At 43.1% G+C, this 27523-nt stretch overlaps 1 protein-coding gene across 2 annotated transcripts; it reads left to right on the top strand.

Moving 5' to 3' along the window:
• The first annotated feature begins 250 nt into the window (after positions 1-250).
• Positions 251-27433, top strand: LOC100272535 (uncharacterized). 2 transcript variants are annotated; one of them, XM_008663324.4, is made up of 21 exons: positions 251-745; positions 3559-3682; positions 3951-4049; positions 4200-4262; positions 4427-4504; positions 4902-5091; positions 6885-7138; positions 7231-7603; positions 9090-9173; positions 14103-14389; positions 18464-18511; positions 19895-19931; positions 20024-20214; positions 20301-20479; positions 20548-20830; positions 21672-21902; positions 22015-22152; positions 25424-25564; positions 25646-25858; positions 26611-26886; positions 26982-27410. In XM_008663324.4, exons 2-21 carry the CDS (start codon positions 3578-3580, stop codon positions 27153-27155), a joined length of 3444 nt encoding a protein of 1147 aa, XP_008661546.1. In that variant the 5' UTR covers positions 251-745; positions 3559-3577; the 3' UTR covers positions 27156-27410. The 2 variants fall into 2 exon arrangements, with proteins under 2 accessions (XP_008661546.1, NP_001345294.1); NM_001358365.1 differs by having other exon boundaries at positions 664-745; positions 6873-7138; positions 26982-27433.
• Positions 27434-27523: the final 90 nt, after the last annotated feature.

Here is a 27523-nt window from a genome sequence, read left to right as displayed (position 1 = left end):
GGACTAAGGGGTGTTTGGTTTCTAGGGACTAATGTTTAGTCCCTTCATTTTATTCCTTTTTAGTGTATAAATCGCTAAATATAGAAACTAAAATAAAATTTTAGTTTCTATATTTGATAATTTTGGAACTAAAATAGAATAAAATCTAGGGACTAAACATTAGTCCCTAAAAACCAAACACCCCATAACTCTAGAAACCAAACATCCCTTACCATACTAAAAATATGAATGAGAATGAAAAAGGTACGAACGCGGACAGCAAATTTCCCCATTTCTCTCCCCTCCTCTAGGGCTCTAAAGCGACCGCGAACTGTATCTCCTCCCTCGCCATTTCCCAACACCCTCCTCCATCCCCCCTCCTAGGCTCACCAAGTCACCAGTCACTACCACTCCGCCAGCCAGGCGCTCCCTCCATTTCCGACGCGGCGCGCCGAGGTCTGCACGGACGCGCCTCGGTCACTCCGTCTTCCCACCTCTCCGGTCTCCGCTGGTCGTGGTCTCGAGTTCCCTCGCTTGCTTACGGGAGGCAACGACACGACCCCGATTCGAGTGGCGACCGGGGGAACCGCGTCTTCGTTCCGTCGGGGGCCGCCTCCGGGTACTCCATTCTCCGGCCCCGCGATTCCCTTCCTCGCCTGCTGCTGAGGATCAAGTCCTCTTCTAGTAAGACACCGCGGGCTCCAGGAGGCGCGGCCCAGGCTGCTGATCCTCGCCCCTGGACCGGTAGACACTGTGGTGGTGACTGGTGAGTGATTTTCTTTAGCTAGGGTCTGGACATGATAGTTAGCACTGGACTATAAACCAGAGCATAAAATTGGACATGACAGGACCGAGTCATGAAACAAAAAATATCAAATATTACATTTATTTTACATGTATTATCACAATTTAGTTAATCTATGGTCATGTATACCGTGTTCTTTTAATTTTATCATATTGCATATGAAAATTTTGGCTAGGACTACCTTGTTTCAAATCCTGCGTTCACCACTGCTGCCTCGTGTCACGTCACGCCCACCCCAACCCTATTCTGTGTGCCGTGGTGTGGGTTACCCAGATTCATGGTTGCTTGTTTGTCTTGGACCGTAACTGGTAGTTGTTCCAGGCTGTTGTGTTTCACATCATGGGGATAATGATAATACCTTTTTTTTCTCTACTTGATTTGCAAGCCAGCGCTGCTGATACATTTTGTTACTGCTGTGGCGTGTTTTTGGTAGTAAGGGTTGTGCTGTGCATTTTAGCTTCTAGCGGGTACACCTGAGTCTGCTGGCTCTTTGCAGTTTGAACATGCACCAAGTTTTTTGGCACCAGCTTTAAATGTTCTTGTAACAAAGTATTCGAAACATAAGAACAATTTACAAGCCGTTGGGATTTAAGGAAATGTGCTTAGGTTCTTAGAATTCAAAATTTCAAATGGCATCCTGACCTATCTTGCAGTGTCTCCTTGCAGAAAGTTACATGGAAATCCCTAAATGACATGCCCTGTTAGAATGACATATTGCTAAAAAGCACTCCTTCAAAATATAGCTACTGCTGGATTTTGAAATAGTATGCCAGTCAATGCTATTAGATATCGTTGTTTTGATTCCGAGTGTGTTTTGTGTAAGGGCTCTTACTCCTTTCTTCTTACATACACAGCTCTCCTGCGTTGTCGAGAAAAAATGTTGTTGGATATAGTTAGGGTTAAATGTAGTGGCATAGATTCATCCTTGGGACATTTTGATTCTCACCACACTAGAAGATACTGGGGATAGCTCAATGCTTAAATCATGGTAATCGATTTAGGACCACCAGGTTTCTTGTGGCATGTTAAAAAGCCCCAAAGCGCCAACTTGTTCTATATAATGTATTATACTCGTTCTGTTCTCGTTAAACATGTTACATAGCCGCAGAATAATATTGCATCTTTAAATTTAGTAGCATTGATATACCCTATCATATCTTTTGCCTGTCCATGCTGAAACTGAACTCAAAGATCACTGAAAATAAAATTACTCGAGGAGATGAGGAAACTGATAGATTGGGGGCCAAATGAAATGAGATTTTTTTTATAATCATGGCATCACCTTCTGCAGGCACTATGAAATTTATTACGAAAAAGCAGCCTTTAATTTGTATTCTGGGAATAATGGTGCATCTTATACTGAGTACTTGAGCCATATGGTTATCCTAATTCCTAAATAAAAAATTGAGGTGGTTTGAAATATCATCCACCTGTTTTAGATTTTTTGAGCTATTGATGAAAGGAAAGTGCTTAGTGCCAGTGATGACCATAGATAAGATGTGTGAACTTTCATGGTTCAACAATATTTAAAGCCTTCCAAGCATGCATATTTTCCTATGTCGATGTTTCAACTTATACATAGCCATCTACCGATTGATAGTACTGAGAATTAATGCGTGAATATTATATTACTTACCATGACCCCCCACCCCACCATGAAGGTGTATAAAAATTTTGAAAAACGTTTTAAAGTGGTTTGCGGTAATGTGAAACAAACCAAACATTGACAATATAATACTTCAAAGATTTGATTGTACCAATCTTTATTGACGATGCGATATTCCTATGATGTTAATAGAGGTTTGTGTTTTGAGTTGCCAGTTGCAAAGACCCTAGCCAACAAACAACAACAAAGCCTTTTAGTCCCAAGCAAGTTGGGGTAGCCTAGTGAAACCCCAATAGAAGCCACAATTCAAGGTTCAGGCACATGGATAGCTGTTTTCCATTCGCTCCTATTCAAGGCTAAGGCCCTAGCCAAAAGAGAAGGAATTTACTTGGGACAGATAAGCTGAGATCTATGAAGTCCTTCTTTTAATAAAGATGGTTTCAGCAGAGGACATTTTCTTCCTTCTTGTCCCCCATGGCCCATGGGTGACATCACTGAAGCCAACCTCGGTGCCGTCATAGTTTCCAGTTCTCCACCACTACTCTAGGATGGGCTGTTGCAGCTCTGTGTGTACTTGTGGTGTTGGAAGGAGTATCACCATACCTTCACAGGGCTCTTCACAACTAATTGTTACTTTTATAACAATGGTGGAGTTAGAGGGTTATTTTCTACAATGCAATGAATGCTGAGTGTTAATAGTATATTTGGTAGTTAGGGATATTGTTAAACCTGTACTGTCATGTGTATTGGGGAGACGTCTTGACCAAGTCTTGTGCTCTATTTATGTCACTATAGAGCTCAATGCAATACATCCAATACATTATAAACAGTCCTTCCAGTTTTCACTGAGAAATGTCAAGAGCCAAGCCTGTCACTAAATCCTTGTGCTGTTGGCTTGTACACTATTTCTCAAAGTTTTAAAAAAAATCCAAGACATTCGTACTGTCGTACATGTAGGCACATACTAATATACTATCCTACATTGCAATGATTAGAAGATGTGATGGTGGTTTATTTTTTGAGAATTTGTATCAATCTCGAGGCACACTTGATTATGGCGATTGTACATATACCAGAATAGTCTTGTACTCAAATTATTCCATTGACTGTCTCCTTCCCTTTGTTACTGAAGAGCTCAGTAATAAAGTCCAGTGAATTGTGTTTTCAGGTAGTATTAGTGATTTTAAATGGCTTCAGCAAGAAAAGTAAGAAACGCGAATAAGCGTTATGCCAAAATCAATGAAGACTGGCAGGATAAAGATACACCAAGTGTACCTAAAAGTAAAGTGCGAGTAAGTACATGTGAAAATCAACATTTTTCTTCTCACATACATATTTTTCTTCCTTTTCTTTTTCTTCAAAGAATGTAACTTATTTCCATGTGATTATATGACATTGTAGTATTCTGTGGACTGCCAGTTAATAATTTTTTCTGGATATCTTATGTTTTCAAGGAAAAATGTTGTTTCAAGCATGGTTTTTGGTGCTGCCATTGATTTAAGTAGTTAGCAGTACCTTTCTGTTGCCATTGATCACTGATAAAGAAAAACTCATTTGCAGAAGAAAAAGTTATCGGACATGCTTGGGTCTCAGTGGAGCAAAGATGAGCTCGAGCGCTTCTATGGTGCCTACAGAAAATATGGAAAAGATTGGAGAAAGGTCTGTTTTTAATCTTTTATAGACAGCTGATACAAGGCAAAGGCATCAATATGAGTTGCACTTTCCCTATATTCAACATGTTAACGTGAGAACATTAATTTATCTGCTCTGATACCTATTTCAATATAATGATTTTCATTCACTTTTTAGGTTGCTGGCACTATCCGCGATAGAACATCTGATATGGTGAAGGCTCTTTACAACATGAATAAGGTAAATATTGGGCAGGTCATGTTATGCACCTGCTCCCATTCCATTTGATAACCTAAATTTCGCTAGATCAGTTCAATTGATCAAGGTAGCAATGGTTTGTTTGCTTGGTCTCATAGTTTTGTATATACACTTTATTATGCTAAATTATTATATGGCATATCCAGGCATATTTATCTCTTCCAGAGGGAACAGCAACTGCTGCGGGGTTAATCGCAATGATGACCGATCACTATAATATTCTGGTGAGACTATATTTAAGTGGTCAAACACTATAGGGGTTACTATTTCCATAATATTCTTTAATTCTCTTTCTAATATGTGAAAAATCGTGTGAATATACATTTTTCTCATTCTCTGTGTGCATCTTTGTGACCATGGATCAAGAGTAACAATTTTAGCACTGCCCCAAAAACATTTGTTTTGCTTCTCATTTTATGCAAAAATCTGTAATTAGTTCCGCATCACACAAATGCGATCTAGAACTATTTGTTGCACATGAGTCAATGAATCAAATTGCCTTGGTGGGATCAACTCCTTATTTGATGGGCAAGCGATTTCAGCAGCCGTGACAAAATAATGCTACATGCATCAGTTACATTTATTGAAAATACTTACAAGGAAATCTGTTATGGACTGTAGGATGGAAGTAACAGTGATCGAGAAAGCAGTGATTCACCAAAAGCTTCTAGGAGGCTACAGAAGCGTGGTCGTGCAAAACTTCAATCTGTGTCTAAGACATCTGATACACATTTTACTGATCTGTTGCAACCTCAGCCTGCTTCATCGAGCTATGGATGCCTTTCTTTGTTGAAGAAAAAACGTTCTGGAGGTAATTTGACATATTCCTATGTACATATGCCTGGTCTTTGTAACAGGACAGTAGTGATGTTTTGTACAACTAGGAAACCATACAAAATCTTTGATATTATATTACCTGGATATGTGGGAATCTGATATATACAGAATTGTATGGAAGGATAGTTTGGTTGCACAAATGCAATATTGTGGGAGCTAGTTCTAGCATACTAATGAAAACCAATGTTTTTTTTCTTCTGTCACTCAACTTGTAGTCAACTTTGAAATGCTTTGGTTGCTATAATTTGGAGTACACAATTTAGTTCAATCAGAAGAATATGGGTACCGTTTGGTTCACATATTTGTAACGTAATGGGTAAGTGATAACGTTAAATCATGTTTGTTTTAGTCCAACCGTAATCAGATACCGTACTAAAAATTGATACCGGACTATTCAAACTTGTTACCGACAGTAATCGAGTGTAAACCATTACCATTACCCTTTACGTTACATTTTGTGAACCAAACAGTACCATGGTTCTATTCAATACCAGAATGCAGATAAAGCAGTTGTGGATTCTGATTTCTTCGTTAAGCTCAGCCCATTAGTCATTTTGGCACTATGCTTTTAAAAAAAAACTCGGCCGGGGAGGGAAAGACCGCCCTCCCGGTATTATATTAAGAAGAGATCGAAACATGGTCCCGGCCGAGAAAATCCCCGAACCCTGGCCCCCCATCACTAGCGGGCCGTCACCGCCCACTCTGCAACGGCCCAGCCGGAGGGTGGCGCGCAGGACGTAACCCGGGAGCGGGCGGGACACAGCGAGGGGATTTTTTTAACCAAGCCAGAAATTCGCCCCCGAGGGGGATCGAACCCAGGACCTGGAGGTGCTACTCGGAAGCCTTAACCATTACGCTAGAGGCCCTTTCGCACACTATGCTTTTAGGCAGCAAAGTATCAGTCAATTGACATCTTGACTGCACACACATCTATCTTAAGTTTGGATTTACAATAGTATGGAGTTAGTAGTACCTTAAATCTATGGCTATGCTTACTATCCTGTTTTTGAAGCCAGTATTATGAATATCTTTTGATGATCATGAACCTGAATATATCTGATATAACACCCCTCAGATAACAATCTTGATGCTAGAGCTATGTTTTCTGCCAAGTACCAATCATGCAGATAGCTGATCTTCTAGTCTTGCAATATCTCTTTTTGATTTGTTATTACTATTTACTAGGCATTTGAGTTATGTCTATTTTTCTTGTTCATGAACATACCATCTATTTTTTATACCATGAAGTTATTATCCTTAAATTAATTCTGCAACTTATTCATCTCCTGCGTGTTCGAGAAAAAAAATTCTGCAACTTATTCTAGAGCACAAGAAACATCTGATTCCTTAATCTGGCCAGTCCTGGTGTCAATATAGTCTGCTATTAGTCTTGCAAGTTTCTCTGCACTACCTTTTTGCAATGAGATTTGTGGCTCTTTCAGCAAAATGAATTTTATCACAAGTTCATTTTGTTTTCTTCTTAACCAAGGATACTTGTTTTGTCTCCCTTTTCATGCCTGTAAAGCCTTTCATGTTTGCACCTGATTTATGTGGTTGCATTATCTTCCTTCAATATCAAGAACTGATAATTGCTTGTGAACATGAGCTTTTCGCCTAACTGAACTTAAGAAGGAAGTACTTACTTTTCATCGAATGAATCACCTAGTGCTGCATAACATTTTTTTTTGAAGAGATGATACAGCTTTGCTTTTTTCAAATCTTGATAATGGGGTTGTTGTTTTGAAATCTTTCTAGACCTATTTGTAGGGAACCGGCCACGTGCTGTTGGGAAAAGGACTCCAAGAGTACCTGTTGCAAGCATGTACCATCGAGATGACAGGGGTGCACCAAATAGACAAGCTAAACCGGATGCTAATGATGGTGATGATGAAGGAGCTCATGTAGCTGCACTTGCTCTGGCGGAGGTACATCAAAGAGGAGGCTCACCTCAGATTTCCCATACACCTCGGAGATCTGGTGATCATATGTTTTTGTCTCCTGCTAAAAGTAGTGGCAGAAAAGTAAGAAACTAGAATTATATGCCTCCCCCATTTTGGTCAGTCACTCATAGTAAAGTAATTGCATGATCAAGGTACCTGTATGGCATTTGCAGAACGCTGATTCAGAGATGGGAAGCTCAAAGCTCCATGGATTTCAGTTGGATGCTGATTACCCTGAAGGTAGCTTGGGAAGTAGGGAAGCCGAGACTGGTGATTATACCAAAGGCACATCCTATTTGATAGCCAACAAAGGATCTCCATCTAGCAAGCCTCAGAAGAAAGTCAAGAGGCCTCAAAAGAGGAGAAAAAAAGCTGTACGCAGAACGGATGATCAGTTTGAGGATGATAGAGAGGCTTGTAGTGGTACTGAAGAAGGGTGCAGCATGAAAAAGGCAAAAGAGGAACCAGAGCTGGAGACATTGGGAACCAAAACTGCATGGCCATCTAGCACATCAAATAAAAGAAGTCGCCAACTCTTTTTTGATGGTATGTTTTCTGTAAATCAGCTCTGAAATATCAAAATGACAAATTAACAATACATGTCAGCATTCTCTTTTGTCATGTATGAATTGAAATTCAGCAATGAATTTGTTTAATTTCTTTTCATTGTCGGCATTACGTAAGGATCAACTTTGAGCCCTTATCTTTTTGCCTTGGTGATGGATAAGGTCACAAGGGACATACAATGGGATATCCCTTGGTGTTTGCTTTTTGCGGACGATGTAGTGCTAGTTGATGAAAGTCGGGCAAGAGTAAATAGAAATCTAGAGTTGTGGCAGGAGACTCTAGAATCCAAAGGTTTTAGACTCAGCAGAACTAAAATAGAATATATGAGATGTGATTTCGGCACTACACATGAGGAAGGAGATGTTAATTTGAAAGGTCAACTACTGCCTAGGAAGGACACCTTTAGGTATTTAGGTTACATGCTACAGAGAGACGAGGATATTGATGAAGATGTTAGCCATAGAATCAAGACAGAGTGGATGAGGTGGCGTCAAGCATCTAGTAATCTATATAACAAGAGGGTATAACAGAAGCTAAAAGCTAAATTTTATAGGACAACAATTAGATCTGGTATGTTGTATGATGCAGAATGTTGGCCTGCAAAAAGACGACATGTTTAGCAGATAAGTGTTGCGGAAATGCTTGTGTTGCGTTGGATTTGTGGCCATACAAGAAGGGATTGAGTCTGGAATGATGATATACGTGATAGGCTGGAGTAGCACCAATTGAAGGAAATTGTCCAACATCGGTTGAGATGGTTTAGACATGTTTAACGGAGACCTCTAGAGGTGCTAGTGCGTAGTGGGATCCTAAGGTTTGATAGCAATGAGAAGAGAGGAAGAGAAAGATCGAAGTTGACGTGGGAAGTGGCAGTAAAAGGAGACTTGAAAGGATGTGATATACCCAAAAATTTAGCCTTGAATAAGAGTGCATGTGAACCTTGACTTGTGAGTTCTATTGGGTTTTTAACTCTACTCTACCCCAGCTTGCTTGGTATAAAAGGCTTTGTTGTTGTTGCTGTAGAATAGAAATACAAAGTATTAAAGCAAATGTGCCCTATATTATGGAATGAGAATTTCCTTCTAGTGTGAAAAAAGTTTCAGGATAGTGAACAAGCATTTATAAAGTGTAGGGTACTTCCAATGTGGGATGAAGAAAAGAAAACTGTTTCAAGTCATCTTTGTCATGTTCCAAATTCTTGGACATTGTTTGTCTTATATGTGTATTGCACTATAATATATAACCTGGAAAACATAAATTGAACTACACATTTTTCTCAGGTATCATACTGAGTTTTTCTTGCCATAAGTATGTTCTAAGTGTTCTTTTTAGCTTGGTCATTTGGTTTTGGTAAACACTCATATGCTCTAATACTTTAGTGTGATGCTTATTTAGTTTTGGATAACCTGGTTCTCGCTTTCTTTACATATACAGTACTAACCATCAATCCGCCCTTGTTTTGCAGATGAAAGTTTGGCTCTAGATGCATTACATACTTTAGCTGATCTATCTGTGAATATCCTACAACCATCTTCTGTTGTTGAATCTGGTTAGTCTTATATTATACTATATTCAATTTGTGTTATATTTTAAATACTACATTTTGATGCAACTCATTTTGTTCCATTACCATATTATTTTCTTCCCGTACTTAATGGCAAGATGGCAGAACAATGCCATGGTTGTATTGTAGCAGGTGCAGTGTTTCAGTTTGTGCGGTTAAATTCATCTGTCGCTCTTCTGCCTCTAATTTGCGTAGAGCTTTGGAAATTTTATACTCTATAAACATAGTCAGAGGGATTAAACTTGGACGATGCAGTATTCTATCTTTCTTGAATAGCTGGATGGATGAGTTGCGTCAATTAATGCAGCGCCTCTCCTCCCAAAGTCCACACACAGTCACACACCCACAAAAAAGGGAGGTAGGCCCTATTTGGATGGGATATTAACCAGCATCCACATGCGTTGTTCGAACATATAGATGATCTATTGACCTGTATCCAGGGCAAATATGGATTGGAACCATCATTATTTTTTTTGGAAAGTGCAGGAGAACTGTGTTTCATTGTTCAAAGAGAGAAAAAATGCCCTCATACAGCCCCAATTCTCTCATACGGGGGGCATGTATGAGAGAAGGGAAACACACACCTCTAGGACTAACTAACAGAAAAAAAAACACACCTGACCCGACCCTACCCTACCCTACCCTACCCAGGAACTAATTAGTTCCTCATATGCCTAAGGCTTGGAGTTTTTTGGATCCTGCCAGGCACCACAGGCTGTGCTCATCCCTAATATTAGTTAAAATCAGATTAACAGAGGGAGATGCTGTCATGTACGGCCGCCCCTACGTCAGGCAACGGCGTACCCGTGACATACGGCGTGCGCGTGAGCGCGCTGAACACGCCCAAGAGGCAACAGCCGCAGGTTCCAATGGACCAGCAGCAGATCAGGGCGCAGGAATAGCTGCAGTTGCTAGTAGCTAGAAAATTGGAGGTTTGTTTAGAAGATAAGCTCACGGCCAGCAACAGATCAGAGCTGGCCGCTGCTAGCAAATAGGGATAAGTTGTTAAGAAGTTGTTTAGGAAGATAAGTATAGAGAAGAAATAGGAGTTGGTTTGGCTGGCCTGGCTATATATAAAGCAGGCGGTTCTTTTAATAAAGGAGGCAGGAATTATATCCCAAATCTCTCCTTCTCTGTTAAGCCTACGGTTGAGGGGAATAACCTCACCGGAGAAGACGGCCGACGGCTACGAGCTGCGTAGCCGCGGTCCGGCCACCCAAGGGCTCGACGCCCTTGACAACTTGGTATCGCGATCCCGGCGATCCTCTCCCACTCGCTCCAATCCTTCATCCACAGCCGCTGCAACCCACACCAGCCCTCCACCTTCACCCCAATCTTCCACCGACTCGGCCCTGCAACCAGCCACCATGGCCGAGCCGTCCATGCAGGACGTGATGGAGATGCTTAGGGCCATCACCACCAAGATGTCCACCATGGAGGCTGACATGGCCGCCATGAAGGAAAAGTCGGCGTCGACGTCGGATTACGGCGCCGGGGGACGCGCAGAGATGCCGCGCGATCTGGATCGCCCACCTAAATTTCAGAAGTTGGACTTCCCACGCTACGACGGCAAGTCCGATCCTATGCTCTTCCTCAACAAGTGTGAGTCGTATTTCCGCCAGCAGCGCACCATGGGGGAGGAGCGCGTTTGGATGGCCTCATACAACCTGGAGGATGTCGCGCAGCTGTGGTACATCCAACTCCAGGAGGACGAGGGCACGCCAACCTGGGGACGGTTCAGGGACCTCCTCAACTTACGGTTTGGACCTCCCCTCCGATCGGCCCCGCTGTTCGAGCTCGCAGAATGCAGGCGCACAGGGACCGTGGAAGAGTATGCAAATCGATTCCAGGCCCTTCTCCCTCGCGCCGGTCGTCTCGACGAACACCAGCGCGTCCAGCTCTTCACCGGCGGCCTGCTGCCACCACTCAGCCATGCCGTTCGCATCCACAACCCGGAGTCGCTCGCATCAGCCATGAGCCTGGCGCGCCAAGTGGAGTTGATGGAGGCCGACCGGCTGGTGCAGCCTGCACCTCGGGTGCCCCCGCGCGGTCTGCTGTCCGCACCGGCGCCACGTCCAGCGCTTCCAGCACCCCAGCAGCCGCTGGCGCTCCCTGCACCACCGAGGGCCACCCAGCAGGGCCGTGGCGAGGAAAATCAACGGCGCCTCACCCCCGACGAGATGGCGGAGCGGCGCCGCATGGGCCTCTGTTTTAACTGCAATGAAAAGTACACGCGTGGCCACAACCGGTTTTGCAGACGTATTTTTTTCATGGAGGGCGTGGAGATTGAAGACACTAACGACGAGCCTCCGGACGCTGACGGTGAGGCCCCCTGTTTCTCCCTGCAGGCCCTGGCCGGGGTGCGGTGGTGCCGGAACCAGCCCGGGTGGTGCGGGCTCGCCTGGCACGCGGTGTCCGCCAGGTGCTTGTTCAGTGGCACGGCGAGCCGGCCGAGTCTGCGACTTGGGAGGACGTCGACGACTTCCGCACCCGGCATCCAGCGTTCCAGCTCGAGGACGAGCTGGTCTTCGAGGAGGGGAGAGATGTCATGTACGGCCGCCCCTACGTCAGGCAACGGCGTACCCGTGACATACGGCGTGCGCGTGAGCGCGCTGAACACGCCCAAGAGGCAACAACCGCAGGTTCCAATGGACCAGCAGCAGATCAGGGCGCAGGAATAGCTGCAGTTGCTAGTAGCTAGAAAATTGGAGGTTTGTTTAGAAGATAAGCTCACGGCCAGCAACAGATCAGAGCTGGCCGCTGCTAGCAAATAGGGATAAGTTGTTAAGAAGTTGTTTAGGAAGATAAGTATAGAGAAGAAATAGGAGTTGGTTTGGCTGGCCTGGCTATATATAAAGCAGGCGGTTCTTTTAATAAAGGAGGCAGGAATTATATCCCAAATCTCTCCTTCTCTGTTAAGCCTACGGTTGAGGGGAATAACCTCACCGGAGAAGACGGCCGACGGCTACGAGCTGCGTAGCCGCGGTCCGGCCACCCAAGGGCTCGACGCCCTTGACAGATGCAGCCTTAAAAATACAAGCATTTTTTTTGAACGCGCAGGAGAGCTGCGCATCATTATATTAAGAGAAGAAAAGGGTCCAAAGTGGACCAAAGTACAAAGCCCAAAAGGCAGAACAAACAGACCCACCAACCTCCTGCTGTGCACAGTGCCCCAACCTCCAACAAAAGGAGGCAAACAGCAAACGTGCCAACAGGCCCCCCACACACACCTGCACTACTCACCCAGAAACTCCCTGGACCTAATAATGGCAGCACCTAGGCCTAAGCCCTCAAGATGCTTGGCACCGGCTAGACCCCAACATTCTAACTCTTCCAAGAAAACTTTTTGAATTCTGCTTATGGAAGTACTGACACCCTCGAAAACTGCCTTATTACGATGAATCCATAAACACCAAGCCCCCATGATGATGACGCTGTTAATGCCTCTTCTTTTGGATTTGTGCACTTGCTTACACACCTTCCTCCACCACTCAGCAAAAGATATCTCAATAGAAGCAGGAGAAAGATTAGCAAGCCCCAACGGTGCAAGAATGCAATGCCAAAACTGTCTAGCAAAGATGCAACTGCAAAGGAGATGTTGGATATTCTTCGGCTCCTGATCACATAGAGGACAGACCTCAGGATGATCCAGCCCTCTCTTCTGAAGTCTATCAGCTGTCCAACATTTATTCCTTATTGCCAACCATAGGAAGAATTTGCATTTGGGTGGAGCCCAAGATTTCCATAACCTCTTCCAAGGTTCAAAGGTAATCGAACCCATGAAAAAAGCCTTATAGCATGATCTAGAAGAGAACTGCCCAGAGGAAGAATGAATCCACACATGTCTATCAGCCTCTTGTGTGAGCACCACTCCTCTTAAAGCGTCCCAAAGCTGTAGGTACTGCTGCAGCCCAATCAAATTAAGAGGGGTCTCTAAGTCGCTGACCCACTGCCAGTTCTCAAGAGCATGGGCCACCGTTCTGGAAGAACTAGCCCTTTTCCCAACACTAGCAACTACATCAGGGGCAAGATCCTGGATACAAGACCCATCCAACCACCTATCTGTCCAGAATAAAGTAGTAGACCCGTCTCCAACCAAGGTAATAATTGAAGAAGCAAAGAATCTCCTGACATGCTGCTGAATAGGGAATTTCAGCCCAACCCAAGGCCTATTTGGATCTGTTTTTTCCAACCATAACCATTTAGTCTGCAGCGCCCAACTTTGGTAAAGTAAGTTAGAAATCCCAAGGCCACCAAGATATAAAGGCCTTGTAATTATATCCCAAGAGACAAGACAACAACCTCATTTCTATGTTGGCATATACTCTCCAGGCCCCTAAATGATCAGGGAGTTCAATCCTTTTCTATTCTCCTTACTGATTCTTCTCGAAACCTTTCTCCACCATTCAACAAAATTATTATCTTGTTGTCTGGGGGCTAAGGTTGAGATGTTCAGAGTAGAGAACAGGAAAACCAGACTTGTCTGGCAACCACACAATAAGTTAGCAGATGTTGGATGGTCTCATCTTCTTGATCACAGAGGGGACATTTGTCGGGATGAGGTAGATAGCAAGTCGATCAGATGTCCAACATCTATTTCTGACAGCCAGCCACATAAACATCTTGCATTTGTTATCAGAACCATCTATCACATCCCCTTGTCTTTCAAATGTTTGTCATCTGATAATTTAATGGCCACATTTCTGGAATTTAGTACTGTCACTCAACCAAAGAATCAACACTGTGTGTTGCAAAATTAGCAACCATCAATAATTTTAAATGTTTGTTCACTTTTTTAGAGGTGGCTCATCTACTGCTTAGCAGGCACCACACCTCTGCTTGCCTTTCCCTTTTTATGACATTGCTTCTATTAATTGTAGTGTTATTAATGGTGCCCCTAATGAATTTTTTCAGAATCATCAGCACAGATCAAGGATGAAAAAAGGGACAATGATTCTGATGGAAAGCCTGGTATACCTGCAGCAGCTGTATCGGTGTATGAGCAGAAAGATAACTCCAAAAGTACATCAAAGAAACTCAAAAGGCAGCCAGAAATGGCAAGCACTGATATGGTTACTAGGAAAAAAGGCAAACTTGCTAAAGATACTCATCCTGATGGGAGCACCACTTCTGAAGTAAAACAGCAAGCTTGTACATGTGGTGTGAAAACAGAAAAAAAGAAGAAATCTTCCATGGGAAAGGTACTTTAACGATTATATATGTTTAACATTTTCTGCAAGTAGTGCTTGCGTGGTAGTAAAAAGAAAAAAATGTTGTAGTCATGTTTATAAACTGCAAGTAGTATTTTAGGGATTGGTTTCAGTGTAGTCTATATGCTGGTATTGATTGCTATATTCTCATTTGGTAATTCTCTTAGTATTTTAACCATTGCATCTTCAATAATGCCTTTCATTAGTGAATATGGTGGTCAGGGCAGTGATTGTGTGCTGGCAGGGCTAGGGATGTCAGGAACTTTGTCTTGAGATTTGTCTAGTTTATTTCCTTCCCCAGGTTCCGTAGTACTAGTGGTTGCCTCTCTCCTGGCACGATTGTTATAATTAACTAGCGTGTTTGTCTTGTGTTTTAGGTGCTCTGTTACCTTTTTCTGTTTTTGAAATGGCATGCACATGCAGCTCTCGTGCCCATTTGAGAAAAAAAACAAGTGCTCATAATTTATGATTATGGTTGTGTATTATGTGATCTATGTCTATCTTATATCAAACTAATGTGGATAAAGGATAGACCCATTGCTGGTGGCTCCCACATGAGTGGGGTCTGGCCGTCTGGGGAAGGAATAACCGAGGCAAGCCTTACCCATGCATTCTGCAGAGGCTGCATCGACCCCAGGACCTTTGGCTCAGTGGGAAGGCTTATCACCACTGCGCCAGGCCTGTCCTTCATCAAATTAATGTGGATATTTATATAAAATTTGCACACACAGTTTGAAGTATTGGCAGGGCCACAATATCGGCTCTCACTGTGAAAGCACCACTACTATGTATTGGATGCTATATACCAAAATACTTTTTTTTTCCGTAACACACAAGCGAATTGTATGTTTTGGCATTAGAGAGAATGGAGTTTGTTACATCTGCTCTTGCAGTTGCAGTTTTAGGTTACATATGCCTTTTTTAATCATGAATGACCATAGCCTACTAGTTACCCCCTACGGGCTCCGAATGCCACCAGACTATTAGCACTAGCATATATATATATATATATATATATATATATATATATATATATATATATATATATATATATATATATATATATATATATATATATATATATATATATATATATATATATATATATATATATATATATATATATATATATATATATATATATATATATATATATATATATATACGGCGGCACTAAAATGCACATGGGTGCATTTTAGTTTGTGGATGCACAGACCCAATACTCCCTGCCCCCCGCCGCCGCCGCTCTGCCTCCCTGTCCCCCACCGCCACGCCTCCCTGACCCACCGACTTCTCCTTCCTTCGATCCTCTATCCCTAGATCCATGGCCCCACCGTCGCTGCCGCACCTTGAATCGCCTCGATGCTCCTCCCCTAAATCCTTGGAGATTGTTGTGGCTGGAGGGGCCGATCCTCTAGCATTTTTTGGTCTGATTGTAAAAAACCTGTTAAACAAAAATGATTCCAACTGCTGGTGTGGTGTGATTGCAACCCCGCATTAGGTGTGATTGCAACTGCTGTATAATTCTATCCAAATATCTGTTAAAAAATTGTAAACAAAATGATTGCAACTGCTGGTGTGGTGTGGATGCAACTGCTGAGTTGCTCTGATGTGATTGCAAGTACTGAATAACTCTGGGAAATTTTGTTAAAAAATATGATTGCAACTGCTGGTTTGGTGTAATTGCAACTGCTGGTCTGGTGTGATTACAACTTCTATATAACTATGTCCAAAAATCTGTCAAACAAACAATGATTGCAACTGCTGTCTGGTGTAATTGCAACTGCTGGTTTGATGTGATTGCAACTTCTATATAACTATGTCCAAAAATCTGTTAAACAAACAATGATTGCAACTGTTGTCTGGTGTAATTGCAACTGCTGGTCTAGTGTGATTGCAACTTTTATATAACTATGTCCAAAAATCTTTTAAACAAAACAATGATCGCAACTGCTGGTCTTGGTGCAGACTGAAGTTGTCAGGGTCTGCGCGTCGGTTCGGCCTGGTTGGAGCGGTTGGCTCGGACCAGGTGCTCCTGGCGCGTAGGTTCGGCCTGGGTGCATTCTCTATATTGAATGCACCCAGGTGTAATATATAAATACAGTATATATATATATATATATATATCATTCACTGCTCGTAGGAGTGCCTGGACATATGGAGAGCCATTGTTTAAAACGATGTCATTACATTGCTTCCAGAGCATCCAGACACCAAGGATGACTAGGGTGTTTGAATCCCTTATGCAAGTCCCCCCACCTGTACTCCCCTCTGTCCTGTGCCACCATTGGGCAAAGAACATGTCCTCAGGACTTCAGCGTGAGCTCCTGCAGGCAGAACCTGTTGAAGGGTGCCACAACTCTCCGACGCGTCATCTTGGTCGCACAAGGGGCAACAGGCCGCGTGTGGTAGTTCATGTTTAGCCGATCTGTCTGCCATCCAACATTGTTCAAAATTACTAGCCATGCCCCCACATGACAATTTTGTAGCACACAAGCACCCACGACTTCTGCAGTCTCTTTGCTGGTTCAAAGCCATTGTAAAACACCAAAAATTCCCCAGGGCTGCTGTGGTGCCAGTGAAGCTCCACCTCTTGCAGAAGGTCCCTGATGTCCAGGTATTTAGAGAGTGCTGCAACAGAATTGGCCTCTGATGTTCTTGGTCCAATGCTAGTTGATAATCGCCTCATTTTTCTGGAACGCGCAGGAGAGCTGCACATCTTTAAATTAAGAGAAGAAAAGAGTCCAAAATGGACCAAAGTACAAAGCCCAAAAGGCAGAACAAACAGACCCATCAACTTCCTGTTGAGCACAGTGCCCCAGCCTTCTGCGCATGAAAAACAGCACGAAACAAGGATGCAAACAGCAAAAGTGCCAGCAGGCTCCACACACACATCTTCACTACTCACCCACAAACTCCCTGGACCTAATAATGGCAGCACCTAGACCTAAGCCCTCAAGATGCTTGGCACCGGCTAAACCCCAGCAATCTAACTCTTCCAAGAAAACTCTTTTAATTCTGCTTATGGAAGGACTGACCATCGAAAACCGCCTTATTACGATGAAGCCATAAACACCAAGCCCCCAAGATGATAACACTGTTAATGCCTCTTCTTTTGAATTTGTGCACTTGCTTACACGCTTTCCTCCACCATTCAGCAAAAGAAATCTCATCAGAAGCAAGAGAAAGGTTAGCAAGCCCCCAACAGTGATAGAATGCAAAGCCAAAACTGTCTAGCAAAAATGCAACTGCAAAGGAGATGTTGGATATTCTCCGGCTCCTGATCACATAAAGGACAGACCTCTGGATGATCCAGCCCTCTCTTTTGCAGTCTATCAGCTTTCCAACATTTATTCCTTATTGCCAACCATAGAAAAAATTTGCATTTGGGTGGAGCCCAAGATTTCCATAACCTCTTCCATGGTTCAAAGGTAATCGAACCCATGAAAAAGCCTTATAACAAGATTTAGAAGAGAATTGCCCAGAGGAAGTATGGTGTCTATCAGCCTCATGAGTCATGAGAAAGCACCACTTCTCTTAAAGCGTCCCATAGCTGCAGGTACTGATGAAGCCCAAGCAAAGTAAGAGGGGTCTCTATGTCGCTGACCCATTGCCAGTTCTCAAGAGCATGGGCCACCGTTCTCGATGACCTAGCCCTTGTCCCAACATTCGCAACTACAGCAGGGGCAAGATCCTTGATACTGGACCCATCCAACCACCTATCTGTCCAAAATAGAGTATTAGACCCATCACCAACCAAGGTAATAACTGAAGAAGCAAAGAATTTCCTGACATGCTGCTGAATAGGGAATTCCAGCCCAACCCAAGGCCTATCATGGACTGTTTTTTTGTTGCTATGCCGCATGCTTCGGTATCGTGGCAATCAGGTTGGATGCCAGGTCAGACAGACGCTGACCGTACAGCCACAGGTCTTTCCAAAACAACAAAATGCTATATTTCATATTAATGCCTTGAACCACTACTGCTGTTTCATCTTCTACCACTGCTATTTAATTTCTTGCTATAGTTCATTTATGGTGTGCATAACTTCTACTCTATGTGCAGATTTTAAAAGATGAAAAGAAAATGCCAAAAGATGTTGAGAAGACTGAGGTAACTAGTCCTTTGTATTGCTGTCTTTTCATTATTGCTCCTGATAACTTTTTCATGGGGGTTCAGTTTCAAGTTTCAACTTTCCAACTGATCTGATTATTTCCTCTTTGCATTCAATTCTTATGCATTTATGCTTATTTGTTTGAAGAACCACCACCTTATAATTAATTTGTGCATCATAATTTCCTAAAAAAATGTGTATCATAGGTCCACTTTGTAATTTTCATGAGGTAGCCTCCCCCTAGCCTTGTACTTATTAGTTATTAGAGATGAGCTGGTAATATACTGATCTCGTCCATTTCTCAACTAAATCTTGTCAAGAGTTTATTTTTGCTTATAGTGGTGAGCGATGTAGTCAATCTTAACCTATTTAGGGTCTGTTTCGTAGCTCAGTATTTTTGGAGTTTCAAGATAAAACCATGGTATTTGTGAATATCGTAGTATTTGTGGTTGAAAGGTGTTTGGTTGGTGCTTGTAAAACTTTGTTTCAAATACTATGGTACGACCTAAACCATAGTATTTTTGGAGTTTTGGATGCTTAGGTTGGGACTGAAGTTTTCCTCTTCTATGCCAACATGCGAGCCCACATACACTGTTTTCCTGCCTCCCGAGCAGCCTTTTGCTGCTGTAACCAAACATGCACGGTAATAAGAAATACCATGGTTATATTCTGGTATTTGAAAACCATAGTATTGATGCTAAAGCAATTCTTAAACTGTGGTATTTCAATACTATGGTATTTGAAAACTGTGACGCCAAACAGGGCCTTAGTTTGATTGGATGACTATTAGTTGTAAAGGCTTGGTTCGGTTATACCGAATCTGCTCTGAAGGGATAAATATTATTTCTTGTTGCATTTGCTGCATAACCGTGTAGGCTAGATCACATATGTATTTTGATTTGTAGACAGCCTGCTAAGTATAAGCTGTGAGTTCTGTCCATAGCTTCTTGCTATGCAGCTGTTTGTCATAATTGTCATTCTTATAAAAAGTATAATCCTTTCCTTTTTGTGTTTGATATTGTTGTTTTCCTGTAAAGGCTTGATATCTTGAGAAACCATCCATATTTACTTGATTGATGTTACAATTTCATATTGTTTACATGCAAACGATGTTTTTTTCCTCGAACACGCAAGAGAGCTGCATATCATTGTATTAAAAAGAAAAAAAGGGACTTTGCTTATATCAGAACATTTTAATGCATTACTTCATTATACACCATTATATTGTATGGAGTACTAGTCTTCACTGAATAACTATTTAGTTCTTTAGTTTTCTCAAATTGTCACTCACTCATGCACAGTCAAGTTTTACCCTCCTACATACCTATGTATGCTTGCTGGGATGCAACATAATTTTTTTATGTTGTATCTATATATTATAGGTTTCTCCTGAAGAAGAGAAGACATCTTCTAACAAAAGTAAGAATAACCATATTAGTTTAGTTTTGTTACAAAACAAGTTCATAGTACAGGGATGTTCTACTGCACATGCTAATTTTTTGTGAATGTAGCCATGGATATCGCAGAGACAACTACACAAGTTGCAACAACTCTGCATGCTGACTTGATGGCAAAGGGTAAAAGCCGTCGTAAACTAGGCATTCAAAAATCACTAACTCAAGAATGTAAACCTGCCGAGGGTGCTGGCGATTCTGGAAGTGATAAATTGTCTTACTCACTAAGTAATATTATTGATCTCAAGGTATTTCTTTCTATCTTGTTTAGTGTACTGGTAGTGTTTCATTACTTGGCATGGGTGAAAAGTCAATTTACTCTAACCTAATGCAGGACAAACTCTCTCATTGCTTATCATCACGTTTGCTCCGTAGATGGTGCATGTTTGAGTGGTTCTATAGTGCAATTGATTACCCGTGGTTTGCAAAGAGTGAATTTGTTGAGTATTTGAACCATGTCAAGCTAGGTCATGTTCCAAGACTGACTCATGTCGAGTGGGGTGTCATACGAAGGTTCGTAATCTTCAAATATTTTGTTAGGTTTAGTTGTATTTGTCCCCCTAAATGTAATGTTTTTGCAGTTCTCTTGGAAAGCCCCGTCGATTGTCGAAGCAGTTTTTGCACGAGGAGAGAGAGAAGCTTGCGCAGTATCGTGATTCAGTCAGGCAGCATTATACTGAACTTCTATCTGGCGTTAGAGAAGGTCTACCAACCGATCTTGCGCGACCTCTAGCAGTTGGGCAGCGTGTTATAGCCTGCCATCCTAGAACAAGGGAACTTCATGATGGGAATGTTCTTACTGTCGATCATAATCAGTGCCGGGTTCAGTTTGATCGACCTGAACTGGGTGTTGAGCTTGTGAAGGTAATCAGCTGCTATCTCACTTATGTTCTGATCATTTTATTGGGAGTTTCGTTTCATGTCTTTTGACTTAATGCTTTCAGCTCATTGTTACTACCTGTACTCCAGATACCACAATGACTTGTAATAACTCCACTGTACTGTCTGTACATGCTCCATTGCTTGCCTAGAGCCTATAGAACACTGGGAATGAATAAAAGGGTTCCTAATCTCTTCTCTTTTGACCCTTTTTAGCCTTGGAGTCTCTTTGGCTTTACATCTTCACAGAAGAACCTGCACGTGAATGTCATGACTCTTGAGTGATTTTCTGTAGTTTGTTCCTTGTGTTTTCCTTGTTATATCACATATACTTCAACCAAGTGTTCTTGGTTTTACTGTCCTCTTTGGTTGCTGTGCATATTGTGGAATCTAATTTATTGCATAGGATTCTACATCGGCAGTAATACATCAAAGGGCAGAGTCGGTGCCGGAGGCTCCCACATGAGCGGGGTACAGGGAAGGGATAAATTGTGCATCCAAAATGATGGAAGAAATGTGCATTGTAATATCCACCATAAATGCTAAACCATGACATTACTTTTTTAGTTGGGAATAATTTGCCTCAATGGGATCCATGCGGTCCATTATCCTCTAATCTATGCTTGTGTTCCTTCTACAGTTGTACTCGTTTCCTTTATGCCTATGTCTTGCAACACAATTAGGGAAATGCATATGCATGATTACTTGTCTCTCTGTGAATGATGTTTCAGATCCATTCAAATGTAAATATCAAATATCAGTCCAATGATGAAACTCTTGAAAGTGTTGGCGTGTCAACTGTGGCTGAAAAGAACTTGTTTTGCAGGATATCGACTGCATGCCCCTACATCCTCTGGAAAATTTTCCTGAATCTCTCAGACATCAAAGTGCCATCAATGGATACTACAGCCACTTATCGGAAGCAAAATATGAGGATCAGATGAAAGAGTTGGCTAGCGGAGGTGCAGCAAGATCCACATCGAATTTGAATGGTACCGATGCAACCTTCTATACCCCTTCTGGTCATCCGATGAGTACCTTAATGAAGCAAGCAAAGGTAGCATGTTTGATGTGGAAGCTATTTACCTTTCTATAGTCAATGTAGAATAAGCTAACTGCATTCCTTTTGGAATTTGTGCGAGAGTGACTCAGTTTATTCTATTGCACAGGCCAACACGGCAGTTAATGAGGTTGCAGTTGCGACACAACAGTCAATGTACAATCAACCATGCACACTTTCGCAGATACAGGAAAGAGAAGCTGATATAAGAGCTCTTGGTGAGCTATCACGTGCTCTTGATAAAAAGGCAAGTGCAACAAGGCTTGTGCCTTGTTTTCATCCCACTCTCTCTCTCTCTCTCTCTCTCTCTCTCTCTCTCTCTCTCTCTCTCTCTCTCCCTCTCACTCATCCATTACAACAAGTTCCAGCCTCTGGTTGATATAAGCAAATACTAGCATGTTGGCAACTGACCTCCCTTCACAGGTGAGCAACCAACTCACCCTCACACACACAACACTTGGCTAGACGTATGACTTGAGCACAGAACACAACATACACAAGTGCAGCAACTGAACTGCCCCTTTCTATTGCATCATATGTGGTATATATACAAGTAGTGGCAGGAATTTACCAACTGCACAATGTATACTGGTATCTGGGCTGAGATCAGCCTCCAGCTAGACTACTCTACATTGTTGAGGTAAGCCATGACTAAGTGGCCTATTGTCATACCTACAACAGTAAGGTGGGAGAGGGAAAGGATATGCAGAAAGTGATCCATTGCCAACTCCCTGCAGCAAAACTATCAAAGAATGCAGCAGATTATTTTATAATTCTTCCCCTAATCCTGCTCCTACTCCTTAATCTTGAAATCCACCATGCCTATCTTGCTCTTCAGCTCCGAGAACCAAAGGCGCCCAAGTGGCTTGGTGAGGATATCCACGAGCTGTCGGATGGTCTCGACGAACTCGAGGACAAGTCCTTCATCGACACACTCACAAAGAAAGTGATACTTGATGTTGATGTGCTTGCTCCGATTGTGGAGGACAGTGTTCTTTGCAAGGGCAATGGAGGGCTGATTGTTCACCATCGGAGTCGGTCGACGAGCTTTTTCCTGAGCTTGCCCAGTAGCCGGCACAACCTTACTCATTGGCACACCTCTATGGGCGTTGTGATGTACTCTGTTTCGCACGTCGACAGTGCCACCATCTGCTTCTGCGATTACCACGTGACAGGGGACGATCTGAGGAAGACGAGCACACCAAAGGTGCTCTTCTGCCCATCAATGTTGCCCACCATGTCCACGTTGTTAAGGCCTTTCATCCACAACTCTGCTCCGCTAGTCTTGGGTAAGACTAAGCCTTGATTAGTCATCCTTTTGATGTAGCCTATCGGGGATCCTCCATGAACCTGCTCACGTACTCAACATCGAACAAGATGTCCGGCTGTGTGAGTTAGGTAGCGTAACCCTCCGACGATGCTTCAGTAGCATGTTGCGTCCACCTTCGTCGTCGTGCTATCATGTTAGCTTTAGCCTTTATCGTCGTCGCACACAACTTGCAATTTGCCATGCCACTTCGCTCTAGCAGCTTTTCTATGAACGCGTGTTAGCACAAGGTGATGGAGTCCCTCCCCAGCTTCTGTGTACGTGTTGAGGAAAGCGGGTCCATGCGTTGTACGTGTTAGTCTTTGGTCGCCGCTAGTGCTAGCAAGAGACGGATGGATTCCATTCGCGCCACTGGTGCAAAGACTTCCTTGAAGTTGATCTCCTCTCGCAAGATGGAGGCCATGACGATAAGTTGCGCCTTGTGCTTGGCAATGGCGCCACCCTAGTCGTGCTTCACCTTGAAGACCCACTTATGCCCAATTGGCCTCCACCTGAGCAGTGGATCGATGAGCTCCCACGTTTCGTTGTCTTTGATCGCCTTCATCTTCTCGAGCGTAGCCCGCCGCCAGTGTTGATCGCACTCAGCGTCAATGAAGGTGGGTGTTCCTTGACGCTCATGAGCAGCAAACTCATTGTCGGGCACTTTATTTGCCATGCTCGAGTCGCAGACTCGCAGCAGTGCCGATCAGACCCTCCATGGTGCGGAAACACTTCTTTGCTCTGGTGGTGGGTGCCGACGTGGGCATGCACATGTGGTGGAGTCGTGAATTGCACTGGGCTCGACAGAGGAATCCCTTGTTCTGCTGACATAGGGGATGGTGGTGGAGTTCTTCTCACTAGCCATTGGGGGCGGGCTTGTAGGCCATCATGGGCTAGTGTTGCCTCTGGACTTGTCGCGCCCGCAGTTGGCACTTCATGGCCCGCGTGACCACCACCATGGATGACAAGGTGCTCGACGACGAAGGTGTCGTGCACCTCATTGACTTTGCTGCGCTCGGACTTCCCTACCCAAGTACCCATGGCATCTTCTCATCGAACACGTCTTGCGAGATTACCACCTACCTCCGTGCAGATCGAACAATCGATATGCCTTGTCGCGGACCTTGTACCCAGTAGCATCATCGTCGTGCTCTCGTCTTCCAACTTTGATAGGTGCGGCTTTGATGCCTTGACATGTTTAAGCCACACAAACGTTCTCAAGAGCGAGATGTCAGACTTCCTCCCATGTCATGCCTCGAATAGTGTCATGTCATTCAGGCGCTTCGTCAGCGCGTGGTTGAGGACGTCAGTACCTGCTTCACATTCACCATGCTTCGTACCATGTTGACAACAGTCTGATTTCGTCATTCCACAACCCTGATCTGCTACGATGAGTAGGGCGCTGCGAGGTGGCGTACTACGCCGCACATTACTGAGGTACACCATGACTAAGTGGCCTATTGCCATACCTACAGCAATAAGGTGGGAGGGAAATGATAGGCAGGAACTTAGTAACCAGGTTCCTGGATCGATGGGATCGAGGAACGGGAACGTGGTACACGGTACGCTACTATAACTAGGTTTTAACACTACGGGAACGAGATTGTTCCCACGTTCCCGGAACAGAACGAACGTTCCCGGAACGAGGAACGTGGCCACGTTCCCAGTTCCCGGTTACTAAGGGCAGGAATTGACCCATTGCCAACTCGTTGCAGCAAAAGAATCAAATGATGCAGCAGATTATCTTACGTAGAAAATAGCAAAACAACTCTATTAGCACAAAGCAAAAACTCTTACCATGACTAACACTTAATCTCGACTACTTGTCATCTAGATGGTCTGATTGTGTGCCCATGCTCTCTAGACACTAGACTTGAGGGCCTTTACTAGTGTCAAGATGTAGTCTAGACAATAGACATGTGTCTAGGTGAACAGTGGACACTTGAAATGGGCTACTGGTCATAGTCTCAGAGTATTAACTATAAAATGGGGATAATCTGATCGTCCTGTATGAAAGATGAGTTCCTTGTTCCCAGATCAGGATATGGCTACAGAGTACTGTAATCGTTGTAAAGATCATTGCTAGTCTGTTGTTTGTATGTTGCCACCAGACATATTGGCCATTCTTATAATCATTTGTTGAATATATACACAATCGAATTTCAGATTATTCAAGTGGTTTACAATGAACTATGAATGAATCTTCTTGTAGGAAGCTTTGCTGGTGGAGTTGAGGCACATGAATGAAGAAGTGTCTGGAAAGCAGAAAGATGGAGAAATTATTAAAGACTTGGAGCATTTCAGAAAGCAATATGCTATGGTGCTTGTGCAGCTAAGAGATTCTAATGATCAAGTAACCTTCCCCAGTTTAAGTATCACTTCAATAACTTGGTTTTCCCTACTTAGGTGAATGACACCACTTTTTCTTACTCAGGTGGCTGCAGCTTTGCTTTCGCTTCGCCAACGCAATACATATCATGGGAATTCAGGGCAGTCTAAATCTATGGAAAATGGCATAGCCCTTGCTGGAGCACCAGATCCGTATAACCTTTTCAGTTATATTAATCCAGAGTCTGGTTCTCAAGTGATCGAAGTTATCGAGACTTCAAAGTCCAGGGCAAAAATGATGGTTGATGTTGCTATCCAGGTCTGTTGGCCAGAATGATCTTTATTCTTTTCTGCAAAAAATGATTTACTTAAAAGGGGAGCCTTGGCGCAGTGGTAAAGCCGTTGCCTTTGTGACCACATCTTGCAAATGCAAGGAAAGGCTGCGTACCCAAATGGGTCCGATCCTTCCTGGACCCTGCGCAAGTGGGAGCACATGCACCGGGCTGCCCTTTTTATATATAATTTGAATTGTTTTTTCTCTCTATATTTTGAACTGAATGAGCATTGCTTTTCAAGTTTCTTTCTGAGGCAAACAATAACATTTTGAATTTAATATTTGAATTGACAGGAAATCAATAAACTTACTCAGTAGTGCTTGCTCACTACTCAGTAATTCCTATTTACTGGAATATAAATTACCTGTCTAATAAATACTAATTGCTGAGTTCATGGTCGAAGTCATAGAACCTTGGACCTTTTTTACCCAATCACCTCTGTCTGATATTTCTTTAAGTTAATGATGAACTTGTTATGGCTTCTAATTGGACATTTGCTTTTGAGATGCGATGTCAGCTTGTTGGGGCAGCTTCCATGTGTCAAACTCTTGTTTGTTATGTCTATTGTCTGATTAGAGGTTCGATATAGTTTTGGAATTTCTCTTTTTGGTTGAAGCATTACCTATTTTATTCTATGGACCCATTTTTGGTGCTACATACATCTAAGTATTGCCTTCCCTTCTTCACATTTTAAAGTTATTTTGTTTAAATGTTGCGGTTTTCCCCCTTTTACCAGGCTATGTGCAAAGTGAGTGAAGGAGAGAATGCTTTTTCAAAAATAGGGGAAGCACTAGATCACTTGAATAGCCGCGGTACTGGCTCTGGTTCAAGTATACTTGGCATAAGACGGATACCTCCCGATTCAGGACAGTCAAATGCATCTTATCATGACGACTGCACAGCGGCCCCTGCAGCAAACAGCAGTTCAAGGTTGCCGAACGGCTGTGATTCGGAAGCTCAATTTCCCAAAGAGTTGATATCATCCTGCGTTGCTATGATGCTTATGATAAAGGTTAATCACCCAAGCTCCACATGTTATTTACACTTGCATTCCAACCCCCAGCGTGCCTAGTGTGGTCTAAAGCTTCCATCTGTTCCATTCACCAGAACTGCACGGAGAAGCAGTATCACCCTGCTGAAGTCGCGCACATCCTCGATTCGGCACTGTCAAGCGTACAACCGTGCAGCTCCCAGAACATCCCGATCTTCAGAGAGATCGAAATGTGCATGGGCATCATCAAGAACCAAATGCTGGCGTTGATACCCACTCCAAGTGGCTAAGCTTCAATCCTGCCGCGGGTATTTAACTAATGTACTCTGAAAACGAAAAAACGGATACCTGTATGTGATGTGCAATATTCCTTTTTTTGCTGTTGTCTGTATGTACAAGGCGTGTGTTATTATTCATTGCCTGTTATTATTATATTCAACTGGGGTAAAAAAAAATATCATGTACTCTGTCTCCCTTTCTCCCTCTTTCTCAAGGATGCATTTCACTCCATCTTTTTATGTCTAACTAATAACTAATTGGTAATTGCTTTCTTTGTGTAATTTCATTGAAGCTTTCCTGCAGTAAGGGGTGAAACCGTGAGAGGGTGGGTCGCTGGGCCTTCGGTGTTGTGGTTAGGGTGTGTAGTGTAATTAAGGGT

The sequence above is a fragment of the Zea mays genome, chromosome 10 (assembly GCF_902167145.1).
Source record: "Zea mays cultivar B73 chromosome 10, Zm-B73-REFERENCE-NAM-5.0, whole genome shotgun sequence".
NCBI lineage: Eukaryota > Viridiplantae > Streptophyta > Magnoliopsida > Poales > Poaceae > Zea > Zea mays.
This window is presented reverse-complemented; position numbering and strand designations above follow the sequence as displayed.